General features: G+C 34.5%; 1 protein-coding gene across 10 annotated transcripts in view; it reads right to left on the bottom strand.

Annotated features, from left to right (window-relative positions):
- COMMD10 (COMM domain containing 10) overlaps positions 1–13,647 on the bottom strand; it is a 172,761-nt gene that overhangs the window by 86,927 nt on the left and 72,187 nt on the right. The window contains exon 6 of one of the 10 annotated variants that reach the window (XM_073802425.1): positions 4,645–4,806. The exons of the other annotated variants lie outside the window; for them this stretch is intronic. Coding sequence (XP_073658526.1) covers positions 4,660–4,806 — 147 coding nt within the window. The 3' untranslated portion in view covers positions 4,645–4,659. Of the gene's footprint in view, positions 1–4,644; positions 4,807–13,647 lie in introns of those variants that run through there. 10 annotated transcript variants of the gene reach the window in all.

Raw genomic sequence — 13,647 nt, 5'->3', positions numbered from 1 at the left:
CTCTGAAAGTAGAGATAACAGGATTTGTTGATGGATTTGATATGGAGTGTGAGGACACTGATTATGATAGTTATTCATAAATATTTGGATGAATAACATTATCTGATAGTAAGTTTGTAGCATGATCTACTACCTGCCAACAAATGCACACTCATTTATTAGGTGGTTTTTAGGCAGTTTTCAAAGCACTGAGTACATCCTCTACCATAATACTTAGATTGTATTTCAAATCTTCCTCTGTTGTCATTCCAACAATGTCAATAATAACTTTGTAAATAAATATTATTTTTCCTAGAGAAAAGATTTATAAATAACACAAATAAACATGAGCATGTCTGTATATATGTGTATTTATATATATGTATATACATAATCTTAACATCAAATGCTAAAGTTTAACAACGCAAGTGACTATATGAAAAGTTATCTTTTATTTAGTATGTCACTATTTCAGTGAATGAGCAGCTAACAGTATCTTAAAGAAGACTGACAAATAAATCTGTCAATAAAATTTTTTTTAAGTACATAAAACCAAATCCTTTAAGAGACGCCTTGAGGAAGTTAATTTAAAATGTTTTAATGAGCATACTGTGACTTGAGGTAATATTTCATGCCCTGTGCTAAATTACCAATTGCTATTGTATTTTTAATGTTGACTTTTTTCTTAGCATTTTCATTTGAATTTACAACAATTCAGCAGGAGACAGGGAACTTGGGTTCAGATTCAGTAATACCAACACATACTAGCCAACACTAACCACATGAATGGAGAAATAACGCATAAATCTCTTTAATTCTCCTAGTCTACTTTTTGCTCTCTAAAATGAGAACAGTAATACTTGCATGCTACATCCTTAGAACTAAAAATCATACAGAGTACTCCACAGCTTTGATTTTGCGTTTCCAAGAAATACTATTTGGAAAATCAGTCTTAAGGGACAGATTTGTCACATTAAACTGGCATCTTATGTGGTTAGTAGTCAGTTGACAACCTCTTCTCTTGTAAAACAGTGAAAATATTAAGGGCTAGGTACACAAAGCCTTAATATGTACTTATCCAGAAAGTTTTACACTTGATCTCTAGTTTTTGTAAAGGAAGGAAGAAAATAAAATGAAAATGAAAATTTCCAGACAGAATTATAAGAAGAAAGGAGAGTAATTATTTATTAAATGAGTCAAAGTACAGCATATAATATGCAAACTGCAAATAAAAAAGAAAAAATGAAGACACGGCTTAATCATAGGGTGGTTAATAAACGTAATCTAATTGTAGAGCTGTGAATGGCTTCTGAGTAAGACTTGGAAGAAAGTGATTGGCTATGGGAAAGTAGTCAAAGAATCAAAAAGCAAAACAAAAGTAAAAATTTAGAAAATTACTATTCACAATAAAAGACATTCCCAAAGTTTAATCTAACAAATGAGCTACAATGGAGAAATACTACACAGTTGAAATTGGAAAATATGCAGTTAAAACTGTTAAAACTTAAGAACGAAAAAGGTAATTCATTTTACAAAGGGTTCAATAGAACTTGATACACCTCTGCAGCTAAAGGATAAGATGGACAGTTCTGACAGTCCTGTTTGTTCTCAACCACGTAAACAGCCTGGTGAAAGAAAGCTAGACTCTCCTCTACTGAGAATGGAAATTGTTTTCACTTATTTCAATCATTAAATGTCTACTGTGCAGATTGCTATGGTGTCTTCCCTTCTAGGTGTTTACAAGAGACAGATAATAACTAACTAAAAAGATACCCAGTAGTCACACCTCAAATAAGTAAATAAATAATCCACATTAGCAACATGTACAAGGAAGGAGTAACTGCACATTACTGCACAGCGTGTAATGGGAGTCATGAGTGTTACATGGATAGGAATGTCTAGCCAAGAGCTGTTAAATGGGGAAGCTTCCAAGAAACGAGAGAATACCAGGAGCTTTGAAGGAGAAAATAAAAGGTGACCAGAGTGCATTCAAGAGGTTGTATTATACTAGGACTGGGAAAAGGCTCCAAAAGCTAAATAAAAATATTATAACTAAACAAAGCTGGTCAAATCACTTTTTTAACAGGGTTAGAGATAGTAGCCTAGAAGTTTCCTCTCCTAACGTGAGTGCTAAATGTTTCACATGCATTATCTCATTTAATCCACGCTTCTCATTTAATGTAGAGTTGTTATATTCATTTTAGCAAGAAGGAAATTGAAACAAATGATTAAGTGACTTGTCCAGCTTCACCAGGAAGTGGTGCAACCAAGAGTAAAACCCAGGCAGTGTGACTCAGGAATCCACGTTCTTTCCTGCCTTCTCTACTAAACTGTAACTCCATAATGGTCAGAATGGTTAAGGTCACATATTGCCAGAGCTTTGTACAACTTCTGGTTCACAATAGGTCCTCAATAAATAATGGCTAAAAGAAAGAATGGGAAGCAGTGCTAAAGGTGGGGAGTGTGATACAGAAAAAAATACTGATATTCCCCTCTCTCTCTGATAATGTAATGTTCTGAAATCAATGGAGAAAACTTGGTGAATAAGACAGAACACCTATTATCATCTTTATGCAGTCTCTTGAAGGACTAACAAGAAGGATCAAGAAAGTCAAGAAATCTCTAATCCTACTGATGTCCTTCCCTAATACAAAGGATTACTCATTTCAGTGGGTCAAGACTTGGATATATAGATTCATCTAAACTATTAATAAAAAAAATACAATTCCCATTAATTAAAAACACAGCTATTGGGCATTTGTAATGCCTAAAAATTAAATGTTTATTTCAGTATTATAGGAGTAAAAAGACGAATGGTCGTAGTAATGCAATAATTATATTATATATATGCAATATTATATATGCATATATATGCAATATATATGCATATATTATATATGTATATATTATTATATGTGTATTATATGTATTATATATATGTATATATTATATATTATATATATGCAATAATTATATTAATAGATCTAATTCAAGTAAATCAACTGAAGATCAGAAACATGTGAAAGAGTACTTTTAGGTTCTCTCTCAAGTTTGCTAACCGTAATTCTTAAAAAATAAAAAGGCTTATTAAAATAGGAAAAGAAAAAAGCTAGATTGTATCTTTGCAGTTATTTGGACACAATGTTTCTATTTATAATTTGGGGGGAAGGAAGGGAGAGAAGGGTGATTGCTTCCTCATGCCTGCCAGCCCAACACCATGGGTTGTCCCTGCTTCTCAAAGGGAAGTCAGACCAAATACTCTACCATGGTTGGATTATAGCCCTGATTCAAACATCTACCAAAGAGGTTTGCTTCTGGTAGTTTATCTCCCTTAGGGTGAATATAAATTTTATTTTTATTTCACCAATCCTATTTTCAGGAAAACTCCTTCCAAATATTCTCTCTCCTTTGAATACAGAGTAACTCACCAACTTTCTACATTTTTCCAGTGCTAAAAATCAATGATAAATGTGTGCATGGGTTCACCTACCCATAAGGGAAATGGAAACCGCTGTTTTAACTCTAAGGCTACTCAGTGGAACAAATGGATTAGGAAGTTTAAACAGTTCCATTGGCCATAAATTCATGATACATCTGTAGAAAACGACTTCATGAATTCTGCACAATACACAACCATAAGCCCACCATAACTGAATATGATGTGTCTGGTAACTGATATCCTGAATGCTTGACGTGAAGATAACTCATCAACAAGATAATAACCTCAGTAAACAATCTCCAGAATCAAGAACAATGAAATTTTATTCAACTTTGTTTCTAAATTGCTTTTTTACTTTCAGATACTACCACATAAGTGAGGCATGTAAACAAACGAAGGAGGGAAAAGAATCAGTGGAGGGGGAATTCAAAGTGTTTTAGAGAAATGAGAAACACTTACAATAAAAGGAAGCAAATACCAAACAAACTTTTTGGCCAACCCGCTATAACTGAGCGAGTCAAGAAAACAAAGTAAAAACCAAACAGATGCTAAAAAATGTCTAAGCCAAATTAAGTCCTCTAGTTTTCTTAATATCTGTGATGTGAAGGCAAAAAAAAGTGGAATAACAACTTAGTTTCTTAAAAGAAGCCATCTTGATCTTATATTTTTTGTTGTTATTTATATTTTCTAAGGTATGAAATAGAATACTATTGAGAAAGGAACATAAATATATACATACAAACAACACACACATACACATGTATATATGTATATATATACACACACACATATGTGCATATACAAATACACATATACGCATGTGTGTGTGTATGCACATGCGTATTTTCTCAACAAATCATGTTAACTGAATATATAATTTTTTCCCCAACATATCATGTAACTGAAGGAAAGACTAGAAAAAATGCCTAATGAAACAGAATGCTGGAATCTTCCTCCAGGTAAGGAATGATTACTACACTGCCTTTAGATGCCTGCAAAAATTCAGTAACACCAGATGCTACTATAGGTAGCACGGCTAATTAAGATTTAATGTACTTTTCTACTTCAACAAGTAAATGGGAGGAACTGCAGGGAATTGTTTTGTATTGCTAGGAAAATCATATAATGGTCAGAAAAGTGAAAATAAATTTCCATGAAAAACTTTGTTTTCTTTCGTATGTTTGAGGAACGTTTTCACTTACGAAGAATCCCCCTCCTCCCTTTAACTTGGAATTTAAAACTTACGTTGTACATTTTAGTCCTTTCAGAGTAAGAAGGTGTTGAACACACCAGCTGTATGACCACCTAGGAAACTGATGTTTAACGGCATAAGAAGAAGAGCCGCTGGAGCTTGGCAGCCATTTTATCACCGTCTGATTTAGCAGCATCTAACAGAGATGACAAGTTTTATCATGCACCTTTAACTATTAAATTCACAAAACAAACAGAAGGTTTACCATGGGAGGTAGAGAGTGATCAGACTATATCCTCTAGTTACTCTTCCAGTAAAACAGCATGTGTTGTCTAAAATTGCTATGGGAACCTCGGAGCTCATAAGAAAAATCCAGGTCTAGTTGAATGTCTTCTTTAATATCCTATACTACAACCTCTATAGTAAATAAAAAGTTTACATGCAGACAGCCATTGTAAGTAAGATTAAATATTAACATTAAAATGGAATACAATGATGTTAAACTTTGCAATTTAATTATGGTGCTGAATTCTTATTAAGCATATAAGTAGTTTCATTGTGTGATGTTTTTGTTTGCATATTACAATTATTTTTAACATATTCTGTTATTCAAATGAATAAGAGGGAAGACAAATTTGTGCTCTAGTTCTCCTTCTACCTGTAATATAAAGTAGAGAATGAGGGTAACATTATTAGACATTTTCTCCTCAAAAATGGCAGGTATTTCTCTAAATATTCAACATAATCAGGAACCAGATCCAAAAGAAAAATTAATGCAGAAGGTACAGAAAAGAAGGGTTGAAAACACCTAAGTGAACATGAGATAAGAAACAGTAACTTAAGCCTCATTGCCACATTTCCCTATATGAACCACTCATATTACTTTTCAGAAAAACGTAATTTAGTGCAGTAGAAAGAGAATTTGATTGAGAGTGCAAATATTTAGGTTCTAGTCCCATCTCTGTCATTTACAGGCTGTGTAACTTTGGGTAAACCAAAAACCTTCCCAGCATTTGCTTTACAGACTTAAAACCAAACAGCAACTTCTCCTTCTCTTCATTTAATGCTGCAGTATGGTCAGGGTGTCAGTTTATAACATTAAAATGATTTCCACAGCAACCAGTTGGTATCAATACAGTATTTATAATTCTTTCTATTCAGTCAAAGGCAAGAGACTGGCTTCTAAAGGTGAACATCTATTAAAAGCATGCATCTCTAATACGGAGCAAGGAGAAAACCAAAATGTACTTGAAAATTAAACTGCTCCTTCTAAGTTTCCTCTTCTCTCTCCAGCTGTGACTAATATTAAAGTCTTTCTTTTTAAGGGTAACAATGGACCTTTCTGAGGATAACTTGACTTAAGACTATGAAATTAAGTTTTAATTGTAGCAGGCAGTATATATACGTGGTTTTAGATTTATATATACATGTGTATGTATATCTATCTCAAGCTAACTAAGACTATGTGTGTGAGAGGGGAGGAGAGGAGAGGGGAGGGGAGGGGAGGGGACATGCATCTGAGTCCACGCTCTTTACATCTTTGGTTGTCAAACATTTCACATAATAACCACAAAGAAAGCATCGATGGCTCTGGCTCTGGGCTGAACTGACTTGAGAATTAGGGATTCGTACAGCGGAGCAGGACCTTATGGGGCCTTCCCAGGACAGACTCCCTGCCCCATATCCTCTGCTCTAGCTCCTCTTTGAAGTACCTAGATAATAGTATCTGATGCACATTTCCTATGTTGTTCTACAGATGCTAAAACCACCACCAAATGTAAGAAATTAACTACTTGATGATCATGAGCACATAAGCCCCCAGACGTACTGGTGCCTAAGGACTGATAATGTTAACCCCTGTGATATCACCCATGTTACCTCACCATCAACCAACCAGAGAATTATGCATGATCTGACCACATTCCCTGGGATGCCCGTCCTTCACCTCACCTTTAAAAATGCTTTGCTGAAACTCATGGGGAGTTTGGGTGCTTTGGGCACTAGCTGTCCTGAACTCCTTGCCTGGAGCCCTGCAATAAATGCTGCACTTCTCTCCACCACAACCCGGTGTCAGCAGATTGGCTTTATTGCGAGCAGACCCAAGTTTGGTTCCGAAACACTAATACTTCAATTCTACCTCTACTACTAATTCTATATATATAACATAGGCAAGTCATGTAATCTCCCTGTGCTTCAGTATCTGAACTGGATTCTACTCAAACGGTAACTGGCTCCTTCCATGGGGGCCTATGGTAATTTACACTTTATCGCACTTTCAGAAAGATAGAAAAAGTAGCAGAGTTCTTCCACAGATTTTCTATTTCTTTAAAAATAAAATTGTCCTCAACTCTACTTATAATTCTTATTGGCAACAAAGATAAAAAAACCAACTGTTTAAGAAATACAATGACATTTTAGAAAGTAAAAATTGTTGCCTAAGGTGTTAATTTCATATTATATCTGCAAAGCACATTACCATTACCATCAAATGGATGGGGGATAAATGGAATGACCTTTTTATGCTCTCTTCCAAAACTGAAGACTATGACTGTGAACTAGACTCTGCAAAATGTGGCAAACAACCCCACATATTAAAAATGCCACAAGTGTTTACTGCAGAAAACATTAAAAAGGATGGATACTTATTTGGCAGAAACAATTATCCTTTCTTGATTATATACTTCTGATAAAAATTACTGACAATCTATAAAAAGAAAACCTGTATTATCAAGATGTTATTTTTGCACATGCTGAAAGAACAGGAATACAGGTATATTCTAAGTGCATCTAAGCTTTATTTAGAAAATCATACGTCACACTAAAACAATATCCATTATTTCTTAGGTTTTGCTTAGTGTCTCCTTTTCCTGATAAATTTGAAAATCTGTGCTATCGTTTATATATGAAGATAAAAATTCATCATTTAGAGTACACTATATTAATTGTTTTCCTAATCATTATATTAGATTGTGACAAGCCATCCATACACACAGATTTAGTATTTCTGTGACTAATAATAGCATGAGGGATGTTTGAATAAAGTATCACTGTCTATAGTCATAAATAAATTTTCTTAAAGGTAAGCTAGTACAATATCAACTCCATAACTCTGACTTCTTAATATCATGATAATCACCTACATTCACCAAAGCAGGTATGGGAATGTTAACACCGTTGGCTATCAAGTTTTTTATGCTAGAAAGTCATCATTTTAGTTATGTGTGTCTAAGATTATTTATGCATGAATTTATTCTCATTAATAACAAAACAGCTGAATTCTATGCCTGCTTACCATAACCACATTTCCTCATACTGAGTCAGTAAGCCCACCACTGTAAAGGGCCACAAGTTATGACAGGACTTTTAAAGTGAAATGTTAAATATCTGACTACAAAAACAAAATGAAAACGCTTGAAATTTCATCTGTGGCTTAATTAGGCTCTAAGTTAAGCAGCTCTCCCGGCAACAAGTCACATGGCTATGACACAACTTATAGCCATCAGCAGCCTCTGCGAATATATTTTATTCTGCTAGGATATACTTTAATTCTAGCATTTTATTAAATAGATTCTGACCCTTACTTACTTGATTGACCCTCATAAAAGGAAAAACTAAATATAATTTAAAAAACAACAATAACACAGCAAAGAGAAGCAAATTCCACTGAAGTATCACTTATGTTACAAAAATATATTTTCTTCAAGTTCAAGAAAATTTTCCCCATAGAACCAACATTATGAACAGCAATCAGACTTCCAGACTCACTTGTAAAATCTGATGTCAACCTTAATGTAGCTGAACTACAGAACCTTTTCAAACTCTTAATCCTAGGTAGTTGGGAAGCATTTGGGAACAAGGGTGGCAAGAGACAGTGTTTATTATTATTGTTATTATCAGTGCGAATCATAATATCCAGTAAGCTATCACTTACCAAGTACCCACTACATGCTAGGTATTGTGGTAAGTGCTTCACATATTTTGCCTCATTTAATTTTCATAGCCACTCTGTGATATAGGTATTATTTTCATCCTACAGGTTAAAATAATGAAGACTTGAAAAATTAAGTGACTTGCCTAAAGTCATATAGTTGGGAAGTGGCAAAGTCATACTCAGGTCCACAAGTCCATGCTGTCTACCACTCTGCTACACTGCCAACCTTCAAAATACCTACTTTCCTTTCCAGAGCCAAAATTTCCAGTCCTTAAGCACAGGTGATCCCAGCTACACACTAGAAGAAACCTTTCTGATATAATTTGCACTGGATATAAATAACTAAATCCTACCAGAAGTAGCATTTGCATCTTTTCAAAAGGAGGCAATTGAATTCAACTGAATTCAAGAATGATGTATTAGGTAGTGAAACAAAAGCAAGCAGAACAGCTTGCAATGGGAAGTAAATCAGCCCTACTGGAAGAGGACTTCTATACTTGTCTCACTGGCATCTTTTCTTTTTTGGAAATATCACAACTCCATTAGAGCTATCAATCATGTGGCCTTCCATCCCCACACCCTGGTGGCCATAAGAATCAAGCAAGGCCAATAGTTTTTGGGGTTCCCCCACCCCCTGGAGATTTTTTTAAATTGTCACTGGGGAAAACGACAGTCATTCATACTTATCTGAAGTCTGGAACTATAATGATAGACATTTGGACACATGCAGTCCATAGAGAGTACTTGTTGGAGAATAAGGCCATCACAGAAGAGTAGTAAAACTGAACAATGTAGAGACAAAGCCGTGGTGATACTGCTTGAAGCCCTGCATCCCACCATGACTGAGGTTAGAGATTCACCTCTTGTTTCACAGTAGCTATTTGAGCCAGCAAATTTTGACTAAGTTAATTTGTGTTAGATCTCTGACATTCACACCCAGAAGAATCCTGACTAACATAGGTTTTTGAGAGTTTGCTCTTGAGGGCATCTTCCCCCTGGAGTGCTTTCACTGGTTCTTTTCTTTATCCATTCCAAGCAAGAGGGAAATGAAGAAAATCAATTTCAATTTCAGACCAAGAATGATTGGTAAAGGGAAAATACAGGGATACTGAATGATGTTGGGGCAGTTAAAGGCACTATTAATAAATATACTTTCATACTTAAAATATTTATGTACAAAAATCTGGAAATAGCATGATTCTCATCCGTACGCTCATATTTTCAGTCATGATGTTTGATAGAAAATCACAATGTTTCAACATCAAAACTTCAGAAAGTTATATAATAAGGCAATAACAGTATAAAATGTAGGGAAGTGCTTATTATAAATCAAATACAATTCAGCAAATGTTTGTAATGTGTTTAATTTGACTTTTTAAAATACACGTTTTACATGACTATAATATTCTTTTTAAGTTTTGTTTCTCAACTTGGGTTTTACAGATTTAAGTCATACAGAAAGTAAAAATGCAGCTATCTTAAAGTTTTATAGAATTCAAGGTTTGAATTCTCATCTCTTTCTGGATTAATTCTTCACCTTCAAGTATCAGTTGCTTTTCCTTGTTAATATTTCATGTATAAAAGGTATATATAACTAAAATATAAATAAAAAGCTAACCTTAAAAATGTGGTGGCAATAATCCGTGATGCCAATTCAAGATGATTTATCATCTACATCCCAAAGAAACTAGGACTCTTGGTTGCCAACAACAGAAATCTATACCCTAAACTAGCATAAGCAAAAAGGTAAAGTATTGGCTCAAAGGATTAAAATGTATGAGTAGGAATGGCTTCAGGCATAGCTGGATTTAGGCTTCAAAATATATCATCAGGACTCAGTTTCTCTCCCTCCATCCTCTCAGTTCTACTTTCTGATATGTTGGTCTCCTTCTCAGGCTCCATGTGATATGTGAGGCTGTAGTGCTTGAAGCTGCTACAGCCATCTTTCTATCAGTATATACTGGTATATACTTACCCAATCTGAACCAATCCATGTATGTAAGGAGACACAATGTGCTGATTGCTTAGGTATAGGTCACATACACCATCTCTGACTTGGCTGGTGGGTGTGGCCTTACCCTATGAGCAAGGAAGGGGTGGATTCTTCAAAATAAAATCAAAGGGATGTTTTCCATAATATCAGGAACACATGCCCAATACAAATTATATCTTTTCATAATAAAAATTATGTGAACAAAAAATAACATCTACAAAAAAATGTTTTAAGTTTTTTAGAGTGGAAATATATGAACAATTTCTTGAAAATAATATTCTTTTTTTTTTTTTGGCGGTACGCGGGCCTCTCACTGTCATGGCCTCTCCCGTTGCAGAGCACAGGCTCCGGACGCGCAGGCTCAGCGGCCATGGCTCACGGGCCCAGCCGCTCCGCAGCATGTGGGATCTTCCCGGACTGGGGCACGAACCCGTGTCCCCTGCATCGGCAGGCAGACTCTCAACCACTGCGCCACCAGGGAAGCCCGAAAATAGTATTCTTAATTAGATGTTCGTTGTTTCCTTCTGATGCCACGACTGAAATAATTAAAACCTATATTTTCCCCCTTTCAAATTCCCTTTTACAACGTTAACTGAAATTCAGGGTTTTGACAGCTGTAGCTACCAAAAAACAAACAAAAAAAAAGATATATTTCCAGATAGAGATTAAGCCCAATTATTGCCACTAATAATTGTACCAGTCAGAATGCTTGGTTGCAGGAGCAGGTACAATCTGTTAAGTTAAGCAGAAAAGGACACATAAATGATGAAGCTGAAGAAACAGACTTAGGAAACAAGCTGGAAGTAAAGAGCACTAGAAGGCCAGAAATGCCATGAAAATCATGCTGAAGGAAAGAAAAGTTGGCTTAGGAAGGCTCTGCTGAGAATGTTGGCACCACTACCACTGCTGGTACCAGTGCCTCATTTGTAACTGTCCCCTATTCCTTTGTATTGCTTTTTTCAGATGTGAAGTTTCATGCAGAGATTTCTAACCAGTTGAGCATAAATCATGTGCCTGAACTCAAGCTGTATCAAGAGGTATGAGAGGCATGATCGCAGCATTATGGCTTCCACAGAAGTAGGACTTCAAGCACTTAGAATAAACCCTAACATATAATAAGCCCTTAATAAATGTAATTTATTATTCTCATAAAAGCATGGTTTAAGTAATTATGTGGCAAATAATGTTTTTACCATGATACTATATGAGCGATAGATCGTTTTCATTAAAGAAAAAAAAAACTCAACAAAGATATTTACCAAATCACACAATTATTGGTAGAAAATAAGCAAAAACTGATTACTCCAAATCAACTCTTGGCTCCAATTCCTGCAGAAAGAATTCCTTAAAAATAAACTCCACCTCCTTTCCCCCCAGATATATCCTGCCTTTACCACATAATTTAATTCAAATGGACATACTAAGGCAATCAATAAACAGGAGGCAATCAAAGCTTGACCTGCTGGGGTAGATTATGGCAGGTCATGAACAAGTTACTTCTTTCTCCACCATGAGTATAATGGGTCAAGTAGTCAGTCACTTACTGCAAAGTAAGTAGCGATGTTCACCTAGGTTAGTTTCCATTACAGCTACTGGAAACTGACAGAGTCAATTTTCTGTTGTAAACTGACAGAAAGACGTGTTATCTCACTCCTAAAGATTCCTGTCCAGACTATGGATCTATATACTTAGAGGGAAAATGCTGTCACTTGGCTCCTATATTACCACACTGCTTTTTTGATTGCAGGGTAAAGTCCATTATTACTCTCTTAGAATTCTACCCAAGACACAGAGCTATAATTTAAAGAAAATAAAGTATAAAATATAAAGGAAGTATTTAAGAGGAAAATCTGGATTACAATGCACAGTTGTTGTTTTAATTAAAGTACAAGTACTTGGAAGCCAGCAATTTTATTCACAAAAAAGCTCTGTTTAAAAAAAAAAAAGGCAGAATTTAATTACTACCATATGTTTTCTCAACTCAGTTAAATATAAACTATATTCATTTCTAAATTTCTGTTTTCAGTTTGAATTAGAATATGCTGGGAATATAGTTACATGTAAATGTTAATATGAGAAGTAATTAAGAGATCATTTAATCTGCTTCCTAGTGATAAACCAAATTCTGTCATTCTTTGTCATATTCACATGTAGATATGTTGACGGGGATTTTTTTACAGCACTAAAGTAGCTCTATAAATGATATAAAGGTTATTTTAAACACTAAAGTATCTTCAGAATTCCACTTAACACTCTTTACTAATCCATAAAACATGGTAGCAATCTCTGTACATATGTGCAATATTTGACTGTACTTAAATGCACATACCATTATTATTTTGTGTAGAAATGAGAAATCTACAAAATGAGTACAATGTCACTGCTCTCTATTCCTTTATATATTCATTAATTTACCTTATACTTTTAGCTGTACTTTCAGGTGTCAAATTGTTCTTCATTATAAAAGTTTTGTAACATTTTATTTACTAGAGTATTAGGAGCTGAGAAAAGTCTAATATATTTAGGTAGAAAACAATTTCTGGTGTCTCTTTTGGATGTATGTATTCCTTAAATGTTTTTAAAGTGTATTTTATTTTTAGAAAAAAAATTTTTGGAAAATTGATAAAAATCTTTTACCTATATTTTAGTTTTTCATTTAGGGGCATACACTAAATAGTAGTCAATAAATATGTGATTTAATTTAAAGTGCCATAAGAAACAAAACACTCAGCTTCTTAATAAAAAAGTTTGAAATTATTATATATTTCTAGTTTTTTTAAAAAGCAAAAAGCAGTGGATGATAAAGAAAAAGTGTATATGCTATACAGCTATTATACCCTATTGAGTACACTGCTTAATAACTCTAGTAGAAGAACTAATTGTTGCACCTCCACTTAAAACTTATTATTATACACTGCCAATGAAAAGAAGCTTCATAAGGTCAAAGATACACTGATCTACAGAGCTATGGAGAAATAAAGTTGTTCACTTATTCAGTCATTTCTTCAACAAATATGTCTTGAGCTCCTTACAAGTATTAGGCCCTATGACCAATGAAATCCCTACTCTTTAGAAGCTAACACTAAAAGACATGGGAAGAAAGACATTAAATA

Source organism: Tursiops truncatus, chromosome 3, assembly GCF_011762595.2.
Source record: "Tursiops truncatus isolate mTurTru1 chromosome 3, mTurTru1.mat.Y, whole genome shotgun sequence".
Lineage (NCBI taxonomy): Eukaryota > Metazoa > Chordata > Mammalia > Artiodactyla > Delphinidae > Tursiops > Tursiops truncatus.
The sequence above is the reverse complement of the archived record's forward strand: the minus strand, read 5'-3'. Positions and strand labels throughout refer to the sequence as shown.